The 27455-nt window shown below is 55.2% G+C and overlaps 1 protein-coding gene across 1 annotated transcript in view; it reads left to right on the top strand.

The window, feature by feature from the left end:
* LOC132380778 (caM kinase-like vesicle-associated protein) overlaps positions 1-22812 on the top strand; it is a 36196-nt gene extending 13384 nt beyond the window's left edge. The window contains exons 4-11 of the mRNA XM_059949766.1: positions 5596-5668; positions 6278-6416; positions 8132-8252; positions 10984-11059; positions 12408-12535; positions 12737-12815; positions 18769-18856; positions 22590-22812. Coding sequence (XP_059805749.1) covers positions 5596-5668; positions 6278-6416; positions 8132-8252; positions 10984-11059; positions 12408-12535; positions 12737-12815; positions 18769-18856; positions 22590-22805 — 920 coding nt within the window. The 3' untranslated portion in view covers positions 22806-22812. The remainder of the gene's footprint in view (positions 1-5595; positions 5669-6277; positions 6417-8131; positions 8253-10983; positions 11060-12407; positions 12536-12736; positions 12816-18768; positions 18857-22589) is intronic.
* Positions 22813-27455: the final 4643 nt, after the last annotated feature.

Below are 27455 nucleotides of genomic sequence, written 5' to 3' on the forward strand. Positions count from 1 at the left end.
ACGGTGTGGAGTTTCATTCTGTGTGTGACCCCGGGAGTATGTGATGGGACGGTGTGGAGGGAGCTTCACTCTGTGTCTGACCCCGGGAGTGTGTGATGGGACAGAGTGGAGGGAGCTTCACTCTGTCTGACCCCGGGTGTGTGTGATGGAACGGTGCGGAGGGAGATTCACTCTGTGTCTGACCCCGGGAGTGTGTGATGGGACAGTGTGGAGGGAGATTCACTCTGTGTCTGACCCCGGGTGTGTGTGATGGGACGGTGTGGAGGGAGCTTCACTCTGTGTCTGACCCCGGGTGTGTGTGATGGGACGGTGTGGAGGGAGATTCACTCTGTGTCTGTCCCCGGGAGTGTGTGATGGGACGGTGTGGAGGGAGCTTCACTCTGTCTGACCCCGGGAGTGTGTGATGGGATGGTGTGGAGGGAGATTCACTCTGTGTCTGACGTCGGGAGTGTGTGATGGGTCGGTGTGGAGGGAGCTTCACTCTGTGTCTGACCCCGGGAGTGTGTGATGGGACGGTGTGGAGGGAGCTTCACTCTGTCTGACCCCGGGAGTGTGTGATGGGATGGTGTGGAGGGAGATTCACTCTGTGTCTGACCCCAGGAGTGTGTGATTGGACGGTGTGGAGGGAGTTTCATTCTGTGTGTGACCCCGGGAGTGTGTGATTGGACGGTGTGGAGGGAGTTTCATTCTGTGTGTGACCCCAGGAGTGTGTGATTGGACGGTGTGGAGGGAGTTTCATTCTGTGTGTGACCCCGGGAGTGTGTGATGGGACGGTGTGGAGGGAGCTTCACCCTGTGTCTGACCCCGGGAGTGTGTGATGGGACGGTGTGGAGGGAGCTTCACCCTGTGTCTGACCCCGGGAGTGTGTGATGGGACGGTGTGGAGGGAGCTTCACCCTGTGTCTGACCCCGGGAGTGTGTGATGGGTCGGTGTGGAGGTAGCTTCACTCTGTGTCTGACCCCGGGAGTGTGTGATGGGCCGGTGTGGAGGGAGATTCACTCGGTGTCTGACTAGAGGAGTGTGTGATGGGCCGGTGTGGAGGGAGATTCACTCGGTGTCTGACTAGAGGAGTGTGTGATGGGACAGTGTGGAGGGAGATTCACTCTGTGTCTGACCCCGGGAGTGTGTGAAGGGACAGTGTGGAGGGAGCTTCACTCTGTGTCTGACCCCGGGAGTGTGTGAACGGACGGTGTGGAGTTTCATTCTGTGTGTGACCCCGGGAGTATGTGATGGGACGGTGTGGAGGGAGCTTCACTCTGTGTCTGACCCCGGGAGTGTGTGATGGGACAGAGTGGAGGGAGCTTCACTCTGTCTGACCCCGGGTGTGTGTGATGGAACGGTGCGGAGGGAGATTCACTCTGTGTCTGACCCCGGGAGTGTGTGATGGGACAGTGTGGAGGGAGATTCACTCTGTGTCTGACCCCGGGTGTGTGTGATGGGACGGTGTGGAGGGAGCTTCACTCTGTGTCTGACCCCGGGTGTGTGTGATGGGACGGTGTGGAGGGAGCTTCACTCTGTGTCTGACCCCGGGTGTGTGTGATGGGACGGTGTGGAGGGAGCTTCACTCTGTGTCTGACCCTGGGAGTGTGTGATGGGATGGTGTGGAGGGAGATTCACTCTGTGTCTGACCCCGGGAGTGTGTGATGGGACGGTGTGGCGGGAGCTTCACCCTGTGTCTGACCCCGGGAGTGTGTGATGGGACGGTGTGGAGGGAGCTTCACTCTGTGTCTGACCCCGGGAGTGTGTGATGGGACGGTGTGGAGGGAGCTTCACCCTGTGTCTGACCCCGGGAGTGTGTGATGGGACGGTGTGGAGGGAGCTTCACCCTGTGTCTGACCCCGGGAGTGTGTGATGGGACGGTGTGGAAGGAGCTTCACCCTGTGTCTGACCCCGGGAGTGTGTGATGGGACGGTGTGGAGGGAGCTTCACCCTGTGTCTGACCCCGGGAGTGTGTGATGGGACGGTGTGGAGGGAGCTTCACCCTGTGTCTGACCCCGGGAGTGTGTGATGGGACACAGTGGAGGGAGCTTCACTCTGTGTCTGACCCTGGGAGTGTGTGATGGGATGGTGTGGAGGGAGATTCACTCTGTGTCTGACCCCGGGAGTGTGTGATGGGACGGTGTGGAGGGAGCTTCACTCTGTCTGACCCCGGGAGTGTGTGATGGGATGGTGTGGAGGGAGATTCACTCTGTGTCTGACCCCAGGAGTGTGTGATTGGACGGTGTGGAGGGAGTTTCATTCTGTGTGTGACCCCGGGAGTGTGTGATTGGACGGTGTGGAGGGAGTTTCATTCTGTGTGTGACCCCAGGAGTGTGTGATTGGACGGTGTGGAGGGAGTTTCATTCTGTGTGTGACCCCGGGAGTGTGTGATGGGACGGTGTGGAGGGAGCTTCACCCTGTGTCTGACCCCGGGAGTGTGTGATGGGACGGTGTGGAGGGAGCTTCACCCTGTGTCTGACCCCGGGAGTGTGTGATGGGACGGTGTGGAGGGAGCTTCACCCTGTGTCTGACCCCGGGAGTGTGTGATGGGACGGTGTGGAGGGAGCTTCACCCTGTGTCTGACCCCGGGAGTGTGTGATGGGACGGTGTGGAGGGAGCTTCACCCTGTGTCTGACCCCGGGAGTGTGTGATGGGACACAGTGGAGGGAGCTTCACTCTGTGTCTGACCCTGGGAGTGTGTGATGGGATGGTGTGGAGGGAGATTCACTCTGTGTCTGACCCCGGGAGTGTGTGATGGGACGGTGTGGAGGGAGCTTCACTCTGTCTGACCCCGGGAGTGTGTGATGGGATGGTGTGGAGGGAGATTCACTCTGTGTCTGACCCCAGGAGTGTGTGATTGGACGGTGTGGAGGGAGTTTCATTCTGTGTGTGACCCCGGGAGTGTGTGATTGGACGGTGTGGAGGGAGTTTCATTCTGTGTGTGACCCCGGGAGTGTGTGATGGGACGGTGTGGAGGGAGATTCACTCTGTGTCTGACCCCAGGAGTGTGTGATTGGACGGTGTTGAGGGAGTTTCACTCTGTGTCTGACCCTGGGAGTGTGTGATGGGATAGAGTGGAGGGAGCTTCACCCTGTGTCTGACCCTGGGAGTGTGTGATGGGACGGTGTGGACGGAGCTTCACTCGGTGTCTGACCCCGGGAGTGTGTGATGGGACGGTGTGGAGGGAGATTCACTCTGTGTCTGACGTCGGGAGTGTGTGATGGGTCGGTGTGGAGGGAGATTCACTCTGTGTCTGACGTCGGGAGTGTGTGATGGGTCGGTGTGGAGGGAGCTTCACTCTGTGTCTGACCCCGGGAGTGTGTGATGGGCCGGTGTGGAGGGAGATTCACTCTGTGTCTGACCCCGGGAGTGTGTGATGGGCCGGTGTGGAGGGAGATTCACTCGGTGTCTGACTAGAGGAGTGTGTGATGGGCCGGTGTGGAGGGAGATTCACTCGGTGTCTGACTAGAGGAGTGTGTGATGGGACAGTGTGGAGGGAGATTCACTCTGTGTCTGACCCCGGGAGTGTGTGAAGGGACAGTGTGGAGGGAGCTTCACTCTGTGTCTGACCCCGGGAGTGTGTGAACGGACGGTGTGGAGTTTCATTCTGTGTGTGACCCCGGGAGTATGTGATGGGACGGTGTGGAGGGAGCTTCACTCTGTGTCTGACCCCGGGAGTGTGTGATGGGACAGAGTGGAGGGAGCTTCACTCTGTCTGACCCCGGGTGTGTGTGATGGAACGGTGCGGAGGGAGATTCACTCTGTGTCTGACCCCGGGAGTGTGTGATGGGACAGTGTGGAGGGAGATTCACTCTGTGTCTGACCCCGGGTGTGTGTGATGGGACGGTGTGGAGGGAGCTTCACTCTGTGTCTGACCCCGGGTGTGTGTGATGGGACGGTGTGGAGGGAGATTCACTCTGTGTCTGTCCCCGGGAGTGTGTGATGGGACGGTGTGGAGGGAGCTTCACTCTGTCTGACCCCGGGAGTGTGTGATGGGATGGTGTGGAGGGAGATTCACTCTGTGTCTGACCCCAGGAGTGTGTGATTGGACGGTGTGGAGGGAGTTTCATTCTGTGTGTGACCCCGGGAGTGTGTGATTGGACGGTGTGGAGGGAGTTTCATTCTGTGTGTGACCCCGGGAGTGTGTGATGGGACGGTGTGGAGGGAGATTCACTCTGTGTCTGACCCCAGGAGTGTGTGATTGGACGGTGTTGAGGGAGTTTCACTCTGTGTCTGACCCTGGGAGTGTGTGATGGGACGGTGTGGACGGAGCTTCACTCGGTGTCTGACCCCGGGAGTGTGTGATGGGACGGTGTGGAGGGAGATTCACTCTGTGTCTGACGTCGGGAGTGTGTGATGGGTCGGTGTGGAGGGAGATTCACTCTGTGTCTGACGTCGGGAGTGTGTGATGGGTCGGTGTGGAGGGAGCTTCACTCTGTGTCTGACCCCGGGAGTGTGTGATGGGCCGGTGTGGAGGGAGATTCACTCTGTGTCTGACCCCGGGAGTGTGTGATGGGCCGGTGTGGAGGGAGATTCACTCGGTGTCTGACTAGAGGAGTGTGTGATGGGCCGGTGTGGAGGGAGATTCACTCGGTGTCTGACTAGAGGAGTGTGTGATGGGACAGTGTGGAGGGAGATTCACTCTGTGTCTGACCCTGGGAGTGTGTGAAGGGACAGTGTGGAGGGAGCTTCACTCTGTGTCTGACCCCGGGAGTGTGTGAACGGACGGTGTGGAGTTTCACTCTGTGTCTGACGTCGGGAGTGTGTGATGGGACGGTGTGGAGGGAACTTCACTCTGTGTCTGACCCCGGGAGTGTGTGATGGGACGGTGTGGAGGGAGCTTCACTCTGTCTGACCCCGGGAGTGTGTGATGGGATGGTGTGGAGGGAGATTCACTCTGTGTCTGACCCCAGGAGTGTGTGATTGGACGGTGTGGAGGGAGTTTCATTCTGTGTGTGACCCCGGGAGTGTGTGATTGGACGGTGTGGAGGGAGTTTCATTCTGTGTGTGACCCCAGGAGTGTGTGATGGGATGCTGTGGAGGGAGATTCACTCTGTGTCTGTCCCCGGGAGTGTGTGATGGGACAGTGTGGAGGGAGATTCACTCTGTGTCTGACCCCGGGTGTGTGTGATGGGACGGTGTGGAGGGAGCTTCACTCTGTGTCTGACCCCGGGAGTGTGTGATGGGACGGTGTGGAGGGAGCTTCACTCAGTGTCTGACCCCGGGAGTGTGTGATGGGACACAGTGGAGGGAGATTCACTCTGTGTCTGACGTCGGGAGTGTGTGATGGGTCGGTGTGGGGGGAGATTCACTCTGTGTCTGACCCCGGGAGTGAGTGATGGGACAGTGTGGAGGGAGATTTACTCTGTGTCTGAGCCCGGGATTGTGTGATAGGACGGTGTGGAGGGAGTTTTACTGTGTCTGACCCCGGGAGTGTGTGATGGGACAGTGTGGAGGGAGCTTCACTCTGTGTCTGACCCCGGGAGTGAGTGATGGGACGGTGTGGAGGGAGATTCACTCTGTGTCTGACCCCGGGAGTGTGTGATGGGACAGTGTGGAGGGACAAGGCTCTGAACAGGAATGGTTAACCCCTTCATGGTCACATCCCTTCCAGAGTGAAGCACCCTAATGTCCTGCAGCTCATCGATACGTTTCAGACCCGGGACGAGTATTTCATCATCCAGGAACTGTGAGTTCAAAAGTAATGCCCTCCTCCCCCCCTCTGCACACCTCTGCCCTCCTCCTCCACCGGGACCACAGCCCTGCAGACCCCTCCCATTCTCATACCTATCCAAGCCTCTCTTTAAGTTTGAAATCGAGCCCGTGTGCCGCTCTTTCCACACTCGCTGAGTGAAGGTGTGCCCCCTCCACCCCTAACCCCTGACCTCCCGTTCTCGCCTCAGCCAGACTCCGCCGACTTCTTGATTCATCAGGGTGTCAACGTTTACCAGGATGAGGCAGGAGAGTGGGGTCGAGACGGGAAATAAATCAGCCAGGATCGAACGGTGGGGCAGAATGGCATTACTTTGCTCATGAGGATCCACAGGGTCTCTGCCGTGGGAGTAGGCAGAACGAGTCAGCAGAGAATAGATGGGTCCGAAGGTGCTTGTTTCTGTGCTGTCGTAATCTCCGATTCTCATTCTGTAAGGCTGGCCATGAACTTGTGTCAGACACACTCCCTTGCCGTCTCCAAGCCCTAACTGTGGACGCACCGCCCGCTCCCCCCCCACCGGTACCCGCCACACCTCGCGTGATCTGGCGATTCCCCCATGATCCTCCCCTTTTTACCAACACACAGAGCCACCGGGGGTGACCTCTTCGACTGGATCCTGGAGCAGGGCTCCTACACGGAGAGGCACGCCAGTGACGTTATCCGGCAGCTCCTGGAGATCGTGTCATACCTACACGGATTACGGATTGTTCACAGGAACATCAAGGTGAGATTATTCACTGTCCGGGTATCTGTATCCAACAGTGATGATCTGTACACTGATCGGTGTCTCTCAGTCCCTCTCTCAGGCGGAGATCTGTACACTGACCGGTGTCTCTCAGTCCCTCTCTCTCAGAGGGAGATCTGTACACTGATCGGTGTCTCTCAGTCCCTCTCTCTCAGGGGGAGATCTGTACACTGACCGGTGTCTCTCAGTCCCTCTCTCTCAGGGGGAGATCTGTACACTGATCGGTGTCTCTCAGTCCCTCTCTCTCAGGGAGAGATCTGTACACTGACCGGTGTCTCTCAGTCCCTCTCTCTCAGGGGGAGATCTGTACACTGACCGGTGTCTCTCAGTCCCTCTCTCTCAGGGGGAGATCTGTACACTGACCGGTGTCTCTCAGTCCCTCTCTCAGGGGGAGATCTGTACACTGACCGTTGTCTCTCAGTCCCTCTCTCTCCGGGGAGATCTGTACACTATCTGGTGTCTCTCAGTCCCTCTCTCTCAGAGGGAGATCTGTACACTGATCGGTGTCTCTCAGTCCCTCTCTCTCAGGCGGAGATCTGTACACTGACCGGTGTCTCTCAGTCCCTCTCTCAGGGGGAGATCTGTACACTGACCGTTGTCTCTCAGTCCCTCTCTCAGAGGGAGATCTGTACACTGATTGGTGTCTCTCAGTCCCTCTCTCTCCGGGGAGATCTGTACACTATCTGGTGTCTCTCAGTCCCTCTCTCTCAGGCGGAGATCTTTACACTGACCGGTGTCTCTCAGTCCCTCTCTCTCAGGGGAGATCTTTACACTGACCTGTGTCTCTCAGTCTCTCTCTAAGGGGGGTGGGGGGAGATCTGTACACTGTCCGGTGTCTCTCAGAGGGAGATCTGTACACTGATCGGTGTCTCTCAGTCCCTCTCTCTCAGGCGGAGATCTTTACACTGACCTGTGTCTCTCAGTCTCTCTCTAAGGGGGGTGGGGGGAGATCTGTACACTGTCCGGTGTCTCTCAGTCCCTCTCTCTCCGGGGAGATCTGTACACTATCTGGTGTCTCTCAGTCCCTCTCTCTCAGAGGGAGATCTGTACACTGATCGGTGTCTCTCAGTCCCTCTCTCTCAGGCGGAGATCTGTACACTGACCGGTGTCTCTCAGGGGGAGATCTGTACACTGACCGGTGTCTCTCAGTCCCTCTCTCTCAGGGGAGATCTTTACACTGACCGGTGTCTCTCAGTCCCTCTCTCTCAGGGGAGATCTTTACACTGACCTGTGTCTCTCAGTCTCTCTCTAAGGGGGGTGGGGGGAGATCTGTACCCTGACCGGTGTCTCTCAGTCCCTCTCTCTCAGGCGGAGATCTGTACACTGACCGGTGTCTCTCAGTCCCTCTCTCTCAGGGGAGATCTTTACACTGACCGGTGTCTCTCAGTCCCTCTCTCTCAGGGGAGATCTTTACACTGACCTGTGTCTCTCAGTCTCTCTCTAAGGGGGGTGGGGGGAGATCTGTACACTGTCCGGTGTCTCTCAGTCCCTCTCTCTCTGGGTGAGATATGTACACTGACCGGTGTCTCTCAGTCCCTCCCTCTCAGAGGGAGACCTGTACACTGTCCGGTGTCTCTCAGGGGGAGAGCTGTATCCTGGTCTGTCCCATCTCCCTGGGGGGTGTGAATATATTATTACTCTGACAGGCGTCCGGTGTGGTTGAACGAGGGCCGATAATCTTCTCTCTGTTCCAGCTGGAGAATGTGATGTATCACAGCACCAAGAACCCGTCGAAGGTTGTGATCGGTGACTTCCACCTCGCCTGCTTCGAGAGCAGCTCTCTCACTGACCCGTGTGGGACCCCGGAGTACCTGGGTGGGTGGATCTTGTGTAGGGGAGGCACCCACACTCACACTCTGTCCCTCTCTCTGTCTCACTCAGATTCTCACTATCTCTCACTCAGTCTCACTCTCTCTCTCTGTCTCTTTGTTACTCCCACTCTCTCTCTTTCTCACTCTCTGTCACTCTCTTTCTCACTTTCTCACTCTCACTCTCTCTGTCTGTTACTCTGTCACTCTGTCTCTCTCACTTTGTCAGTCTCTCACTCTCACTTGTCTCTCTCTCACTTCATCACTCTCTCTCTCTGTCTGACTCTCACTCTCACACTCTCTCTGTCTCTCTCTCACTCTCTCTCACTCTCACTCACTCTGTCTCTCTCTCACTCTCTCACACTCTCTCTCTCACTCACTCTCTCTCACTCTCTCACTCACTCTCACTCTCTCACTCTCTTTCTTTTACTTTCTGTCTGTTACTCTTTGTCTCTCTCTCTCACTTTGTCACTCTCACTTCGTCACTCTCTCTCTGACTCTCTCTCACTCTCACTCTCTCTCACTCTCTCTCTCTCTCTCACTCACTCTCACTCTCTCACTCTCACTCTCTCACTCTTTCTTTTACTCTCTGTCTGTTACTCTTTGTCTCTCTCTCTCTCACTTTGTCACTCTCACTTCGTCACTCTCTCTCTGACTCTCTCTCACTCTCACTCTCTCTTACTCTCTCTCTCTCTCTCTCTCTTTCTGTGTCTGTTACTCTGTCACTCTGTCTCTCTCACTGTCAGTCTCTCACTCTCACTTGTCTCTCTCTCACCGTCACTCTCTCTGTCTGACTCTCACTCTCACTCACTCTCTCTGTCTCTCTCTCACTCACTCTCTCTGTCTCTCTCTCACTCTCACTCTCTGTCACTCTCACTCACTCTCTCTGTCTCACTCTCACTCTCTCTCACTCTCTTACTCACTCTCTGTCTCTCTCTCACTCTCACTCACTCTCTCTGTCTCTCACTCTCTCTCTCTCTCTCTCTCTCTCTCACTCACACTCTCACTCTCTCACTCTCTTTCTCTTACTCTCTGTCTGTTACTCTTACTCTGTCTCTCTCACTTTGTCACTCTCACTTCGTCACTCTCTCTCTGACTCTCTCACTCTCACTCTCTCTGTCTCTCACTCTCTCTCTCTCTCTCTCTCAGTCACTCTCACTCTCACACAATAGGTTTCAAAGGTACATTTAATGTCAGGGAAATGTGTACAATATATATCATGAAATTCTTTTTCTTCGCAAACACCCACAAAAACAGAGGAGACCCAAAGAATGAATGAAGGTTAAACGTTAGAACCCCAAAGCCCCCCAGCTCCCCCTCCCACACACAGTCAGCAGGAAGGCATTAACCACTCCCCACCCCTACCAGCGCAAAAGCATCGGCACCCCCCACCAAGCACGCAAGCGTGCAGCAGAACATCAGTAAAGTCGCAGACTTGCAGCAGCCCAAAGACGACTCGTTCACCCGGGAATTGGTCATACCACAGGCTCTCTCTCTCCATGATAGAGGAAAAGGATGTGTCCCCTTTTCACAGCGAGAGGGGAGACTTAACATACCGCTGGCTGATTTATGATGCGTCGCTTTTTCCGAGCTCTGTACCAAGAGAGTCGGCATCTGAAAGGCTCTGGGCAAACCCCCGGCAGCTAAACCGCTGCTCCCGATGTTCCGTCTCCTCCCGCGACGCCTCGGCCTGGAAGCAGCCCGTCTCCGGAGCTGCGCGCCCTGCTCCCGCGAGGAACTGGAGTCGGAGTGTAACTCCAGGCCAGGGTCTTCCAAAGAACCTAGAAAAGGAAAAGAGAGGTTTTCAAAGTTAGAAATAGAGCTGTTTCCCAACATACCAGCAAAGGAGTCGCCCTTTAGCCCCACCTTGACTTCGCTCACACTTGCTCATGCACAATCTCTCACACACGGACATAATCTCTCACAGATTGCACTCTCCACCTGTCAACAGCATCACAAACATCTGTTCATACATACAATCTCGGGTGCAGTCTCTCTCAACACAAACACTCCCACAGTTACAATCAACACAGGGTCACAGTCGACACAGCAGACACAGTCACAATTGATACAGGCAGACACACAGATACAACCAACACAGGCAATCACACACAGTGTTACAGTCTATACAGGCAGACACACAGATACAACCAACACAGGCAATCACACACAGTGTTACAGTTGATACAGGCAGACACACAGAAACAACCAACACAGGCAATCACACACAGTGTTACAGTCGATACAGGCAGACACACAGATACAACCAACACAGGCAATCACACACAGTGTTACAGTCGATACAGGCAGACACACAGATACAACCAACACAGGCAATCACACACAGTGTTACAGTTGATACAGGCAGACACACAGATACAACCAACACAGGCAATCACACACAGTGTTACAGTCGATACAGGCAGACACACAGATATAATTGACACAGGCAGTCACACATAGTCACAGTCGAAACAGGCAGACGCACAGCCACACACTGCACGAACAGGCTGAGCAGGAATGCCTGAGTCTGGCATGAGAGCCCAGACCCCCAGGACTCCTGCCTGTGTTGTGTGGGAGAGGGTTCTGCTCCCTTCAGGAGCAACATCAGGAAGTAACTGCCCCCGTTACCACCCTGCGTCCCCCCCCAACCCACCCACCTCGCCCACCAACCCAGAAAGTTCACCATTCTCAAACCCAGGCTAACCTCCGTTTGCCTCCTTCCCCCGCGCTGACAGCTCCAGAGGTGGTGGCGCGTCAGCGGTACGGACGTCCCGTGGACTGCTGGGCAGTGGGCGTCATCATGTACATCCTGTGAGTATGTGGTTCAAGAGATCTCCGTTTTCCTGCCCTCTTCTCAATGAGGGTGCACCGACATCAAGGGGGGGCAACAGCGGGTGGGGTGAGCGACTCATTTCCTGACATGCCGAGGATGTACCTCCCCCTGCACACAGGGACAGTCTCTGCTTGCCCTGGGTGGGGTTGGTCGATGCATTCCACATCCGCCACATTACCTCTCAACCAATCTACGTGTCAGGAGTGAAACTGGACATTCCCCATTGACCTGAGTGGAGTAAGTCCGTGCATTCCACATCCTCCACATTACCTCTCCCCGATCTACAGGTCAGGAGTGAAACTGGACATTCCCCATTGACCCGGGTGGAGTAAGTCCGTGCATTCCACATCCGCCACATTACCTCTCCCCGATCTACAGGTCAGGAGTGAAACTGGACATTCCCCATTGACCCGGGTGGAGTAAGTCCGTGCATTCCACATCCTCCGCATTACCTCTCCCCGATCTACAGGTCAGGAGTGAAACTGGACATTCCCCATTGACCCGGGTGGAGTAAGTCCGTGCATTCCACATCCTCCGCATTACCTCTCCCCGATCTACAGGTCAGGAGTGAAACTGGACATTCCCCATTGACCCGGGTGGAGTAAGTCCGTGCATTCCACATCCTCCGCATTACCTCTCCCCGATCTACAGGTCAGGAGTGAAACCGGACATTTCCCATTGACCCGGGTGGAGTAAGTCCGTGCATTCCACATCCTCCGCATTACCTCTCCCCGATCTACAGGTCAGGAGTGAAACTGGACATTCCCCATTGACCCGGGTGGAGTAAGTCCGTGCATTCCACATCCTCCGCATTACCTCTCCCCGATCTACAGGTCAGGAGTGAAACTGGACATTCCCCATTGACCCGGGTGGAGTAAGTCCGTGCATTCCACATCCTCCGCATTACCTCTCCCCGATCTACAGGTCAGGAGTGAAACCGGACATTTCCCATTGACCCGGGTGGAGTAAGTCCGTGCATTCCACATCCTCCGCATTACCTCTCCCCGATCTACAGGTCAGGAGTGAAACTGGACATTCCCCATTGACCCGGGTGGAGTAAGTCCGTGCATTCCACATCCTCCGCATTACCTCTCCCCGATCTACAGGTCAGGAGTGAAACCGGACCTTATCCCCTTGCTGCCTCCCACAATTTTCTGTGGGCACTCGCTCCTCACCCTGCCTCTCTCAGCTCAGAGTTCCCTGCTCACTGTCCCTCCCACAGCACAGCAGTCCCTCACTGCCCCCATCCGCACTACTGAGGGACTGAGGGACGGGGTGTGTAATGAGGAAGTCCTGTTTATTGCCCCACTCCTCCCGTGGCTCCAGGCTGTCCGGGAACCCTCCCTTTTATGACGATTTGGACGACGAGGAGCACGACCGGGCGATATTCCGCAAGATCCTGGACGGAGACTTCGACTTTGATGCGCCGTACTGGGAGGACATTTCGGCAGCCGGTGAGAGAGAGGGGCGGGAGGACGCCGCGGTCGACCTCGGGGCGCACAGGCGGCGAGGGGTGGGCGGAGTCGGGGAAGCGGTGGGGCATGGGCACCTGTCAGTGGGAGGGGCTTACAACAAGAGGGGTGAGGAGGGAGGGAGGGAGGAGGGTGGTCTCTCTCTGTGTCTCCTCATTAACCCTCCAACGATCGGCCTTTCAGCCAAGGAACTGGTGTGCCAGCTGATGGAGGTGGACCAGGAGGTGAGGATCACTGCCACTCAGGCCCTGGACCACAACTGGTGAGTGTCTGCGGTGTCTGAACGTCGTCTTCCCCTCCCTCTCTCCGTACATCTGTCTGTGTTGGTCACGGCCTCTCTTCCTCCCCCTCCAACCCCATCACTCACTCACTCACACCCTCCCTCTCCCTCTCTCCGTACATCTGTCTGTGTTGGTCACGGCCTCTCTTCCTCCCCCTCCATCCCCCTCACTCACTCACTCACACCCTCCCTCACCCAGTCTACCCTCCCCCTCCCACCCTATCCCCCTCCATCCCCATCACTCACTCACTCACACCCTCCCTCTCCCTCTCTCCGTACATCTGTCTGTGTTGGTCACGGCCTCTCTTCCTCCCCCTCCATCCCCTTCACTCACTCACTCACACCCTCCCTCACCCAGTCTACCCTCCCCCTCCCACCCTATCCCCCTCCATCCCCATCACTCACTCACTCACACCCTCCCTCTCCCTCTCTCCGTACATCTGTCTGTGTTGGTGACGGCCTCTCTTCCTCCCCCTCCATCCCCTTCCCTCACTCACTCACACCCTCCCTCTCCCTCTCTCCGTACATCTGTCTGTGTTGGTCACGGCCTCTCTTCCTCCCCCTCCATCCCCATCACTCACTCACTCACACCCTCCCTCTCCCTCTCTCCGTACATCTGTCTGTGTTGGTCACGGCCTCTCTTCCTCCCCCTCCATCCCCCTCACTCACTCACTCACACCCTCCCTCTCCCTCTCTCCGTACATCTGTCTGTGTTGGTCACGGCCTCTCTTCCTCCCCCTCCATCCCCATCACTCACTCACTCACACCCTCCCTCTCCCTCTCTCCGTACATCTGTCTGTGTTGGTCACGGCCTCTCTTCCTCCCCCTCCATCCCCTTCCCTCACTCACTCACACCCTCCCTCTCCCTCTCTCCGTACATCTGTCTGTGTTGGTCACGGCCTCTCTTCCTCCCCCTCCATCCCCTTCACTCACTCACTCACACCCTCCCTCACCCAGTCTACCCTCCCCCTCCCACCCTATCCCCCTCCATCCCCATCACTCACTCACTCACACCCTCCCTCTCCCTCTCTCCGTACATCTGTCTGAATTGGTCACGGCCTCTCTTCCTCCCCCTCCATCCCCTTCACTCACTCACTCACACCCTCCCTCACCCAGTCTACCCTCCCCCTCCCACCCTATCCCCCTCCATCCCCATCACTCACTCACTCACACCCTCCCTCTCCCTCTCTCCGTACATCTGTCTGTGTTGGTCACGGCCTCTCTTCCTCCCCCTCCATCCCCTTCCCTCACTCACTCACACCCTCCCTCTCCCTCTCTCCGTACATCTGTCTGTGTTGGTCACGGCCTCTCTTCCTCCCCCTCCATCCCCCTCACTCACTCACTCACACCCTCCCTCTCCCTCTCTCCGTACATCTGTCTGTGTTGGTCACGGCCTCTCTTCCTCCCCCTCCATCCCCCTCACTCACTCACTCACACCCTCCCTCTCCCTCTCTCCGTACATCTGTCTGTGTTGGTCACGGCCTCTCTTCCTCCCCCTCCATCCCCTTCCCTCACTCACTCACACCCTCCCTCTCCCTCTCTCCGTACATCTGTCTGTGTTGGTGACGGCCTCTCTTCCTCCCCCTCCATCCCCCTCACTCACTCACTCACACCCTCCCTCTCCCTCTCTCCGTACATCTGTCTGTGTTGGTGACGGCCTCTCTTCCTCCCCCTCCATCCCCTTCACTCACTCACTCACACCCTCCCTCACCCAGTCTACCCTCCCCCTCCCACCCTATCCCCCTCCATCCCCATCACTCACTCACTCACACCCTCCCTCTCCCTCTCTCCGTACATCTGTCTGTGTTGGTCACGGCCTCTCTTCCTCCCCCTCCAACCCCATCACTCACTCACTCACACCCTCCCTCACCCAGTCTACCCTCCCCCTCCCACCCTATCCCCCTCCATCCCCATCACTCACTCACTCACACCCTCCCTCTCCCTCTCTCCGTACATCTGTCTGTGTTGGTCACGGCCTCTCTTCCTCCCCCTCCATCCCCATCACTCACTCACTCACACCCTCCCTCTCCCTCTCTCCGTACATCTGTCTGTGTTGGTCACGGCCTCTCTTCCTCCCCCTCCATCCCCATCACTCACTCACTCACACCCTCCCTCTCCCTCTCTCCGTACATCTGTCTGTGTTGGTCACGGCCTCTCTTCCTCCCCCTCCATCCCCTTCCCTCACTCACTCACACCCTCCCTCTCCCTCTCTCCGTACATCTGTCTGTGTTGGTCACGGCCTCTCTTCCTCCCCCTCCATCCCCCTCACTCACTCACTCACACCCTCCCTCTCCCTCTCTCCGTACATCTGTCTGTGTTGGTGACGGCCTCTCTTCCTCCCCCTCCATCCCCTTCACTCACTCACTCACACCCTCCCTCACCCAGTCTACCCTCCCCCTCCCACCCTATCCCCCTCCATCCCCATCACTCACTCACTCACACCCTCCCTCTCCCTCTCTCCGTACATCTGTCTGTGTTGGTGACGGCCTCTCTTCCTCCCCCTCCAACCCCATCACTCACTCACTCACACCCTCCCTCACCCAGTCTACCCTCCCCCTCCCACCCTATCCCCCTCCATCCCCATCACTCACTCACTCACACCCTCCCTCTCCCTCTCTCCGTACATCTGTCTGTGTTGGTGACGGCCTCTCTTCCTCCCCCTCCATCCCCTTCACTCACTCACTCACACCCTCCCTCTCCCTCTCTCCGTACATCTGTCTGAATTGGTCACGGCCTCTCTTCCTCCCCCTCCATCCCCATCACTCACTCACTCACACCCTCCCTCTCCCAGTCTACCCTCCCCCTCCCACCCTATCCCCATCACTCACTCACTCACACCCTCCCTCTCCCTCTCTCCGTACATCTGTCTGTGTTGGTCACGGCCTCTCTTCCTCCCCCTCCATCCCCCTCACTCACTCACTCACTCACACCCTCCCTCTCCCTCTCTCCGTACATCTGTCTGTGTTGGTGACGGCCTCTCTTCCTCCCCTCCATCCCCATCACTCACTCACTCACACCCTCCCTCTCCCTCTCTCCGTACATCTGTCTGTGTTGGTGACGGCCACTCTTCCTCCCCCTCCATCCCCTTCACTCACTCACTCACAGCCTCCCTCACCCAGTCTACCCTCCCCCTCCCACCCTATCCCCCTCCATCCCCATCACTCACTCACTCACAGCCTCCCTCACCCAGTCTACCCTCCCCCTCCCACCCTATCCCCCTCCATCCCCTTCACTCACTCACTCACACCCTCCCTCTCCCTCTCTCCGTACATCTGTCTGTGTTGGTGACGGCCTCTCTTCCTCCCCCTCCAACCCCATCACTCACTCACTCACACCCTCCCTCACCCAGTCTACCCTCCCCCTCCCACCCTATCCCCCTCCATCCCCATCACTCACTCACTCACACCCTCCCTCTCCCTCTCTCCGTACATCTGTCTGAATTGGTCACGGCTTCTCTTCCTCCCCCTCCATCCCCTTCACTCACTCACTCACACCCTCCCTCTCCCTCTCTCTGTACATCTGTCTGAATTGGTCACAGCCTCTCTTCCTCCCCCTCCAACCCCATCACTCACTCACTCACACCCTCCCTCTCCCTCTCTCCGTACATCTGTCTGAATTGGTCACGGCTTCTCTTCCTCCCCCTCCATCCCCTTCACTCACTCACTCACACCCTCCCTCTCCCTCTCTCCGTACATCTGTCTGAATTGGTCACGGCTTCTCTTCCTCCCCCTCCATCCCCTTCACTCACTCACTCACACCCTCCCTCTCCCTCTCTCCGTACATCTGTCTGAATTGGTCACAGCCTCTCTTCCTCCCCCTCCAACCCCATCACTCACTCACTCACACCCTCCCTCTCCCTCTCTCCGTACATCTGTCTGAATTGGTCACGGCTTCTCTTCCTCCCCCTCCATCCCCTTCACTCACTCACTCACACCCTCCCTCTCCCTCTCTCCGTACATCTGTCTGAATTGGTCACAGCCTCTCTTCCTCCCCCTCCAACCCCATCACTCACTCACTCACACCCTCCCTCTCCCTCTCTCCGTACATCTGTCTGAATTGGTCACGGCTTCTCTTCCTCCCCCTCCATCCCCTTCACTCACTCACTCACACCCTCCCTCTCCCTCTCTCCGTACATCTGTCTGAATTGGTCACGGCCTCTCTTCCTCCCCCTCCAACCCCATCACTCACTCGCACCCTCCCTCTCTCCCCTTCCTCTTCCACCCTATCCCCTTCACTCACTCACTCACACCCTCCCTCTCCCTCTCTCCGTACATCTGTCTGAATTGGTCACGGCCTCTCTTCCTCCCCCTCCATCCCCCTCACTCACTCACTCACACCCTCCCTCACCCAGTCTACCCTCCCCCTCCCACCCTATCCCCCTCCATCCCCATCACTCACTCACTCACACCCTCCCTCTCCCTCTCTCCGTACATCTGTCTGAATTGGTCACGGCTTCTCTTCCTCCCCCTCCATCCCCTTCACTCACTCACTCACACCCTCCCTCTCCCTCTCTCCGTACATCTGTCTGAATTGGTCACAGCCTCTCTTCCTCCCCCTCCAACCCCATCACTCACTCACTCACACCCTCCCTCTCCCTCTCTCCGTACATCTGTCTGAATTGGTCACGGCTTCTCTTCCTCCCCCTCCATCCCCTTCACTCACTCACTCACACCCTCCCTCTCCCTCTCTCCGTACATCTGTCTGAATTGGTCACGGCCTCTCTTCCTCCCCCTCCAACCCCATCACTCACTCGCACCCTCCCTCTCTCCCCTTCCTCTTCCACCCTATCCCCTTCACTCACTCACTCACACCCTCCCTCTCCCTCTCTCCGTACATCTGTCTGAATTGGTCACGGCCTCTCTTCCTCCCCCTCCATCCCCCTCACTCACTCACTCACACCCTCCCTCACCCAGTCTACCCTCCCCCTCCCACCCTATCCCCCTCCATCCCCATCACTCACTCACTCACACCCTCCCACTCTCCCCTCCCTCTTCCACCCTATCCCCTTCATTCACTCACACACACCCTCCCTCTCTCCCTCCCTGCCCTCTCCATCCCTCTCTCTCTCTCTCTCTCACACACACACACACACACACACACACACACACACCCCACCCTCCTCTCCCCCCTGCCCCTTCACCTTCCACTCCCTCTCCCCCTCCCTTTTACCCAGGTTGGCAATGCCTAATATGAGAAGGCATAATTTTAAGGAGACTGGAAGGAAGTATGAGGGGGAGATGTTAAAGGTAGGCTTTTACAGAGAGAGTGCCGGCTCTGTGTAACACACTGAAATCAGAGTATTATCTGAACGGTGGCCGATTAGGAAAAGGGGAGATGCAACGAGACCTGGGTGTCATTGTACACCAGCCATTGAAGGTGGGCATGCGGGTACAGCAGGCAGTGAAAAAAGCAAATGGTATGTTGGCACTCATAGTAAAAGGATTTGAGTACAGGAGCAGGGAGGTGTGCAGTTTTGGTCCCCTAATCTGAGGAAAGCCATTCTTGCGATGCGCTCTGTGCCGCGCTCCAGCCCAGATCGGCTCACTCCGATGGGTCGAACCTCACACTCCCCCGCACCGACTCCCGTCCCATTTGCTCGGTCCGACCCCATCTCCATCCCGAACAGGCCTGGACCTCGCCCTGAACTCCCCTCACTCTGTACAGCACCCGCACAGCTCAGCCCTCGCCTCCTCATTGCTTCCAGTGACAGCTCACCACAAAGCCCCGCGGGGGAAGTGTTATTAATAATCAAAGTTCCTGCTTTATGAACTGCCAGTCAGTTGTCACCCAAGCTTAGTAGCGACGCCTTACACCGGAAGGCACGACGAGGGTAAAGCGGAGGGAGGGGATAAATTGATCTTCGGAGTAGGTTAAAGGGTCAGCATAGCGCCATGGGCCGAAGGGCCTGTACCGTTCTGTGTTCTTGCTGTTGCAGGATCGCTGGGAACGCAGCTCTGGAGAAGAACCTGCAGCTCGGCGTCTGCACCCAAATTAAGAAAAACTTCGCCAAAGCCAAGTGGAAGGTCCGTATCAGCTGGTGGGTGGGGGACCCATCGTTCTCACCTGCTCAGTGCCCCAGATCACAGGCCCCGGCGGGCCGAGTCAAAGGTCGGCCCGACCCTTCGCTCCCTCAAAGCCCTCCATTGCTCTATCATTCCCATGCCTCGTCCTCCACCCTCAGCAGGTGGTTGTACACACCGATCCACGTGCGCGAACGAAAGTCCACATCTGACATTCACCACTGTAATTTCCTCCAGTCACCCGAACACTACGCCCCCGTCGTCCCCACCGCCGACCTTAGTCCCGGGCGGAATTGGTACTCGGGCTGGCATGTGGAAGGGAAAGGTTCGGAGGGGTAAGGACCAAGCCCAGATGGGACATCAGGATCAGCATGGGCTGAAGGGCCAGCATCCTCACTGCCGGGTGAAATGCCCATTTCCCTCCGTAGGTGCAGCCCCAGCCGGCAGTTCCTCCATCACTCCAGATCAACAGCATCTTCATTCTCTGTTGTGCCAGATTGCGCCATTGCTGCCTCCTGCTGGGGAGGTGGCATACTGCAGTTAACCTACTTCTTCACTCTCCCACCTCTTTCTTTTTTGGCCCTGGCGTTCTCAATTTGTGATGACAATTTTTTTTTGTGTGTGTTTATGATAAATTTTAGTAACAGTAGCTGAGACATCAGAAACTACAGATGCTGGGGTCCAGAGTAAAGAGCAAGCTGTCAGAGGAACACAGCAGGTTGAGCAGCTCCTGTGCACGGTGAGGGACAGTAGTCCTGCTCCCTCTCCTCTGCAGAGGCTGTTTGACCCACGGAGTTCCTGCAGCAGTTTGTTCTTTACTGTACACTTGCAATGATGTCTGGGATACAACCTGTGTTAAACACATGTCACGGGGGAGTGTGTGATGGGACGGTGGCGAGGGAGTTTCACTCTGTGTCTGACCCCAGCAGTGTGTGATGGGACGGTGTGGGGGGAGCTTCACTCTGTGTCTGACCCCGGGAGTGTGTGATGGGACGGTGTGGATGGAGATTCACTCTGTGTCTGACACCGGGAGTGTGTGATGTGACGGTGTGGAGGGAGTTTCACTCTGTGTCTGACCCCGGGAGGGTGTGATGGGACGGTGTGGATGGAGATTCACTCTGTGTCTGACCCCGGCAGTGTGTGATGAGACGGTGTGGAGGGAGATTCACTCTGTGTCTGACCCCGGCAGTGTGTGATGGGACGGTGTGGACGGAGATTCACTCTGTGTCTGACCCCGGGAGTGTGTGATGGGACGGTGTGGATGGAGATTCACTCTGTGTCTGACACCGGGAGTGTGTGATGTGACGGTGTGGAGGGAGTTTCACTCTGTGTCTGACCCCGGGAGGGTGTGATGGGACGGTGTGGATGGAGATTCACTCTGTGTCTGACCCCGGCAGTGTGTGATGAGACGGTGTGGAGGGAGATTCACTCTGTGTCTGACCCCGGCAGTGTGTGATGGGACGGTGTGGACGGAGATTCACTCTGTGTCTGACCCCGGCAGTGTGTGATGGGACGGTGTGGAGGGAGATTCACTCTGTGTCTGACCCCAGGAGTGTGTGATGGGACGGTGTGAAGGGAGATTCACTCTGTGTCTGACCCCAGGAGTGTGTGATGGGACGGTGTGGAGGGAGATTCACTCTGTGTCTGACCCCGGGAGTGTGCGATGGGACGGTGTGGAGGGAGATTCACTCTGTGTCTGACCCCAGGAGTGTGTGATGGGACGGTGTGGAGGGAGATTCACTCTGTGTCTGACCCCGGGAGTGTGTGATGGGACGGTGTGGCGGGAGTTTCCCTCTGTGTCTGACCCCGGGAGTGTGTGATGGGACGGTGTGGAGGGAGATTCACTCTGTGTCTGACCCCGGGAGTGTGCGATGGGACGGTGTGGAGGGAGATTCACTCTGTGTCTGACCCCAGGAGTGTGTGATGGGACGGTGTGGAGGGAGATTCACTCTGTGTCTGACCCCGGGAGTGTGTGATGGGACGGTGTGGCGGGAGTTTCCCTCTGTGTCTGACCCCGGGAGTGTGTGATGGGACGGTGGCGAGGGAGTTTCACTCTGTGTCTGACCCCGGCAGTGTGTGATGGGATGGTGTGAAGGGAGATTCACTCTGTGTCTGACCCCGGGAGTGTGTGATGGGACGGTGTGGACGGAGATTCACTCTGTGTCTGACCCCGGCAGTGTGTGATGGGACGGTGGAGGGAGATTCATTCTGTGTCTGACCCCGGGAGTGTGTGATGGGACTGTGTGGAGGGAGCTCACTCTGTGTCTGACCCCGGGAGTGTGTGATGGGACGTTGTGGAGGGAGATTCACTCTGTGTCTGACCCCGGGAGTGTGTGATGGGACAGTGTGGAGGGAGCTTCACTCTGTGTCTGACCCCAGGAGTGTGTGATGGGACGGTGTGGAGGGAGATTCACTCTGTGTCTGACCCCGGCAGCGTGTGATGGGACGTTGTGGAGGGAGATTCACTCTGTGTCTGACCCCGGGAGTGTGTGATGGGACAGTGTGGAGGGAGCTTCACTCTGTGTCTGACCCCAGGAGTGTGTGATGGGACGGTGTGGAGGGAGATTCACTCTGTGTCTGACCCCGGGAGTGTGCGATGGGACGGTGTGGAGGGAGATTCACTCTGTGTCTGACCCCAGGAGTGTGTGATGGGACTGTGTGGAGGGAGATTCACTCTGTGTCTGACCCCGGGAGTGTGTGATGGGACGGTGTGGCGGGAGTTTCCCTCTGTGTCTGACCCCGGGAGTGTGTGATGGGACGGTGTGGAGGGTGCTTCACTCTGTGTCTGACCCTGGGAGTGTGTGATGGGACAGTGTGGAGGGAGCTTCACTCTGTGTCTGACCCCGGGAGTGTGTGATGGGACGGTGTGGAGGGGGTTTCACTCTGTGTCTGACCCCGGGAGGGTGTGATGGGACGGTGTGGACGGAGATTCATTCTGTGTCTGACCCCGGGAGTGTGTGATGGGACGGTGTGGAGGGAGATTCACTCTGTGTCTGACCCCGGGAGTGTGTGATGGGATGGAGTACAGGGAAATTCACTCTGTGTCTGACCCCGGGAGTGTGTGATGGGATGGAGTACAGGGAAATTCACTCTGTGTCTGACCCTGGGAGTGTGTGATGGGAAGGTGTGGAGGGAGTTTCACTCTGTGTCTGACCCCGGGAGTGTGTGATGGGACGGTGTGGAGGGAGCTTCACTCAGTGTCTGACCCCGGGAGTGTGTGATGGGACGGAGTGGAGGGAGATTCACTCTGTGTCTGACCCCGGGAGTGTGTGATGGGATGGAGTACAGGGAAATTCACTCTGTGTCTGACCCCGGGAGTGTGTGATGGGACGGTGTGGAGGGAGTTTCACTCTGTGTCTGACCCCGGGAGTGAGTGATGGGACGGTGTGGAGGGAGCTTCACTCAGTGTCTGACCCCGGGAGTGTGTGATGGGACGGAGTGGAGGGAGATTCACTCTGTGTCTGACCCCGGGAGTGTGTGATGGGATGGAGTACAGGGAAATTCACTCTGTGTCTGACCCCGGGAGTGTGTGATGGGACGGTGTGGAGGGAGTTTCACTCTGTGTCTGACCCCGGGAGTGAGTGATGGGACGGTGTGGAGGGAGCTTCACTCAGTGTCTGACCCCGGGAGTGTGTGATGGGACGGAGTGGAGGGAGATTCACTCTGTGTCTGACCCCGGGAGTGTGTGATGGGATGGAGTACAGGGAAATTCACTCTGTGTTTGTCTCCCGTACAGAAGGCAATCCGTGCCACCACGATGATGCACCGTCTTCGAACTGCAGAGCAGAACCACCCGTCTGGCAGAGACTCTCCCCACCGGGACCCAGAGCAGGTCGACCAAGGGGTGCAGGGGACTCTGCAGACTCCCTCGCCCCCACCCTCACTGCAAGAACAGGGAGATCCCACACAGAGGGCAGACACTCAAGCAGAAAGGACGGTGCAAGGCGACTGAGCACCTGCGCAGGACAGGTTGGGTGGGGCAGGTGTAGTGAGAGAGTCAGGGCAAGGGAAGAGAGGGGTGGGCGTGTTAGTGGGGAGAGGGAGGGACAGGGGTTAGGAGGAAGAACGAGTTCGGGGAAGGAGAAAGTGAGGGAAGAGAGGATGAGAGTTAGGGTAAGGGAAGAGGTTGTGGGAAGGGGAGAGAGAGAGGAGAGGGGGTAAGAGTGTTTGTGGAAGGGGAAAGAGTGGGAGGAGATAAAGTTAGGGCAGTGGTTCCCAAAACTTTGAGGGTAAATGTCCTCTTGGCTCCGAGACCTCCCCAGCGTCCCTTCCCCCTTTCCAGCCAGAAAATAGACATCATAAAGAATTTTGAATCCCGGTGCACAGACAGAAGAAAAATGGGGAACGCAAATTCAAAGCAGCAACAAATAATTGCAAGAATTGTTGAAATCTATTTAAAGCAGAAATAAAATTCTATCTTTATTTAATTACAGTAAAAACAATTCTGGTGTGTACATTGGTCACCTACCTATTCACTCCTCCATTGGTGTTTCACACTTCAAAGAATTGGATGGGCTTGGTGCAGAGATCCCAGCTTCTCAGCGCCAGGGTGAACGTCACCCAAAGGTGAAATGTTAACGGGGAACGTGAGGGGAAACTTCTTCACTCAGAGGGTGGTGAGAGGGTGGAACGAGCTGCCGGCGCATGTCAGCCCGATTTCAATGTTTAAGGGAAGTTTGGATAGGTACCTGGATGGGAGTGGGATGGAGGTCGATGGGAGTAGGCTTGGCACGGACTAGATGGGCCAAACGGCCTGTTTCTCTGCTATGACTCTGAGTCCCAGATTCCCAAGTTCAGTAATTTGCAGTCTGTGTCATTGCTTTAGGAGACTGCACTGAAATCGGGCTCCACTAAATTTGACGTTGGAAAGACTATAAAGAACACCTCGACCCTTTTCCACAATGGAGAATAGTGTTCGGAGATTTATTTCGGGCAACCAAAAGTTTCGATATGATTCTTTTGAGCTTCGGCTTTTGAAATGAGATCAGTTCTTCCTCCACCCTTTTAGTTAATTCCTCATCACAAGTGTTCAGCAATGGATTAATTACCCAGTCTGGCACTTGGATTGAGAGAAGATCGTGAAATCTCTCGGACATGTTTTTATGCAGCTCAGCCAGACGGACATCGTATACCCGAAGATCACAATTTATAAATCTGTCTTCCAACTCGGAGAGGCTCGTAAGCTGGAAAAGGTTGGGACAGCCAACGTTGCACTTAACTCAAAGTTCGAAGTAAAATTTATTATCAAAGTTCATATATGTTTGGATATACAACCCCAAGGTTCATCTTTTGTGGGTGTACACAGCAAATCTATAGAATAGGAACTATAAAATGAAAGATCAAGTAAAGTGAGGAAGACAACAAACGTTGTAAATGTAAATAAACGGCAATAAATATCGAGAACGTGGGATGATCAAGAGTCCCTGAAAGTGGGATCAGTGGTTGTGGAGGCATCTCAATGGACGGGGCAAGCGAGTCCTGAAGAAGGATCTCTGCCCAAATATCGACTATCTATTCATTTCCATAGATGCTGCCTGACCTGCAGAGTTCCTATAATGGTTTCTGTGGGTTGATTTGATTACAGTTATCCCCTTTTATTTAAGAGCCTGATGGTGTTCTTGAACCTGGTGGTGTGAGTCCTGAGGGTCTTGTACCTTCTACCTGATGTCAGCAGTGGGATGACTTGGGTTAACTAAAAGCCTGGAGATGGCTGATTGGAGTTTGATAAGATTCACCTCACTGGTTTCATTAGACTTTGCAAATAATACCATCCTTACACAACCGGAGAAGAATGGTGTTCAGCATTGAACACCACCGTTCCACCCAGGCTCGACAAGAAGCTCAGAGACCTCGGCCTTCACCCTGTCCGATGTAGCTGGATCCTGGACTTCCCATCAGATCACCAGCAGGTGGTAAGAGTGGGCTCCCTCACCTCCACCCTCTGACTCTCAACCCAGGAGCCCCTCAGGGCTGTGTACTGAGTCCCTTCCTTTACTCCCTGTATACCCATGACTGTATCGCCACCCACAGCTCCAATCTGCTAATTAAATTTGCCCACAACGTGGCATTGATTGGCCTAATCTCAGCAATATGGAAGTGGCCTACAGGGAGGAAGCCATCTCTCTGATACAGCCGTGTCAGGAAAACAACCCCTTCATCAACGTCACAAAAACAAAGGAGCTGGTTGTGGATTACAGGAGGAATGGAGACGGGCTGACCCGTATTGACATCAATGGTGGAGAGGGTAAACTGCTTCAAGTTCCTCGTCAACCACATCACTGAGGACCTCACGTGGTCCGTACACACCAGCCGTGCGGTGAAAAAGGCACAACAGCGCCTCTTTCACCTCAGACGGTTCAGCAAGTTTGGTCTGGGCCCCCAAATCCCGAGAACTTTCTCCAGGGGCACAACTGAGAGCATCCCGACCGGCTGCATCACTGCCTGGTACGGGAGCTGTTCCTCCCTCAATCGCAGGACTCTGCAGAGAGTGGTGCGGACAGCCCAGCGCATCTGTAGTTCTGAACTTCCCACTGTTCAGGACACTTACAGGGACAAGTGTGTAAAAAGGGCCCGAAGGATCATTGGGGACCCGAGTCACCCCAACCACAATCTATTCCAGCTGCTCCCATCCGGGAAACGGTACCGCAGCATAAAAGCCAGGACCAACAGGCTCCAGGACAGCTTCTCCCACCAGGCCGTCAGACTGATGAACTCACACTGATTTGAGTGTACTCTATGTTACATTGACTGTTCTATTTATTATAAATTACTATGATTCCACACCACGTTTAGACAGAGACATAACAAAGGTTTTTACTCCCCATGCCTGTGAATGATGTAAGAAATACATCAATTCAATTCAAATAAGCAATGTTATGCCTAATATTCTTCAGTTGATTATTGAATGAAGCCTTCAGCTCTTTAAAGAACTTTATCACAGTTTGCAAAAATGCACAAAAGGCACTTTTGCCTTTGACAGCTATCTGACTTCCATGTGCAACAGCGAGCGTCCAACTGTTCGTCGTCCTCAACCTAAAAGCAGTTGAGAACTGGGACTTGATGTTATTCACCACTGTGATAACAGTATTTAGTGATTTGTGCAGCTGATCACTTAGGGTTTTTTTAGTCGAGATGATGTCTGTGAATTACGTGAGTCTGGAAATTAGGTTCGGTGCATCTTTTCTCAAGGAAGTAATGATGCACGCGGTGGTGTCCTGTCATTGATGGTGCCCCCTCTGTTGCACAGAATGTTGGTGAGCAGAACGTCCCTCTCTTTGCAAACCAGCTCGACAACCTGAATATTGATCCCTCATTCTGTTTCTGATCCCATTGCAAATAACAATTCCAAGAAGCAAAGATTTGTCAGCTGGTAAAGTTGACTCATCCAAGAGCACAGCAAATTCTGTTGTCCTAAGCACGTTGCACAACGCATCTGCCTTGTTCTCCGACATTTCATCTGTTCGTCTTTGGACAGAGCTGTCACTGAGTGGAATTGCTTTAATTACATGGTCTGGTACTCCCTTACCACTGGCAGAATCGGTTCTTCCCCAGTCATACGGGGCCTTCCAGATTTAGCAATGAGCAATGACACGTTGACTGAAGCACGCAAGCCATCGCTGTTTTGTTGTGAAGTGCTAGCAAACATGTTTTGAAGTGTTTTCCGTTTCTGGAAAGCTTTGAAAACGACTGAAAATAAGCCAAGTTCTTGTTGCTTTGCCAGAGCGAATTCTCTTCAAAAGTTCAATGGTTTCATTGCCTCATTTGGAAAAAAAAACCTTTTCATACATCAGACACATTGGCTGATGCTGGCATAATCTAGGTACACCACAGCAGATTCGATGGACTAAAAGGCCAAATTCTACACCTACACCTTATGGTCTCGTGGTCTTTTCTCTTTGGTCTACCTCGGCCATTTTCAATGTGCATCAACCACCACAGTCAATTGCCGATTGCTTAAGTTCGGCCAAAAGTGATGCAATCAATAAAGGGGAAAGTTACGACCTCATCAAAGCTGACTCTCTGCCTGAAGGTACGTATCTCGTTTGGGCCGTGAGCTAGAGAAACGGACAGATTCCGAACTTTACTCCATTGAAAAGCACACCCTAATTCACAGGAATTGTGTGATTAGAATATGGGAACTGTACTGACACTACTGCTGTAGCGAATGACAACGACGCGCAGATCAGGCCCAGAGATAATGTGATTTCTGCAGTCCACATTTCTCGTGATCTGCCCAATACAGAAATGTCACATGGCTTTTCAACAAATATAATGCATTTTGAGCTAAGTCTAGGAGAGCAGGGCTAGCAAAAATGATTACATGGTCATTGTCATTAATTATGAGGCACGCTTAAGTAATTCATTTCTTAATATGTCTTTAATCCCCTTACTGCCCTATTTGCAAATAAACAACCCCCCCCCAAACCAGCGATCCCCTTTATCTTTTTTTCATCCGTTACCTGCCATGTTGTATGACGTGGGTGATCACAGTCTTTCAATCACCATGATTGTTTTTGGCAAATTTTTCTACAGAAGTGGTTTGCCATTGCCCTCTTCTGGGCAGTGTCTTTACAAGACAGGTGACCCCGGCCATGATCAATAC

The sequence above is a fragment of the Hypanus sabinus genome, chromosome 24, assembly GCF_030144855.1.
Source record: "Hypanus sabinus isolate sHypSab1 chromosome 24, sHypSab1.hap1, whole genome shotgun sequence".
Lineage (NCBI taxonomy): Eukaryota > Metazoa > Chordata > Chondrichthyes > Myliobatiformes > Dasyatidae > Hypanus > Hypanus sabinus.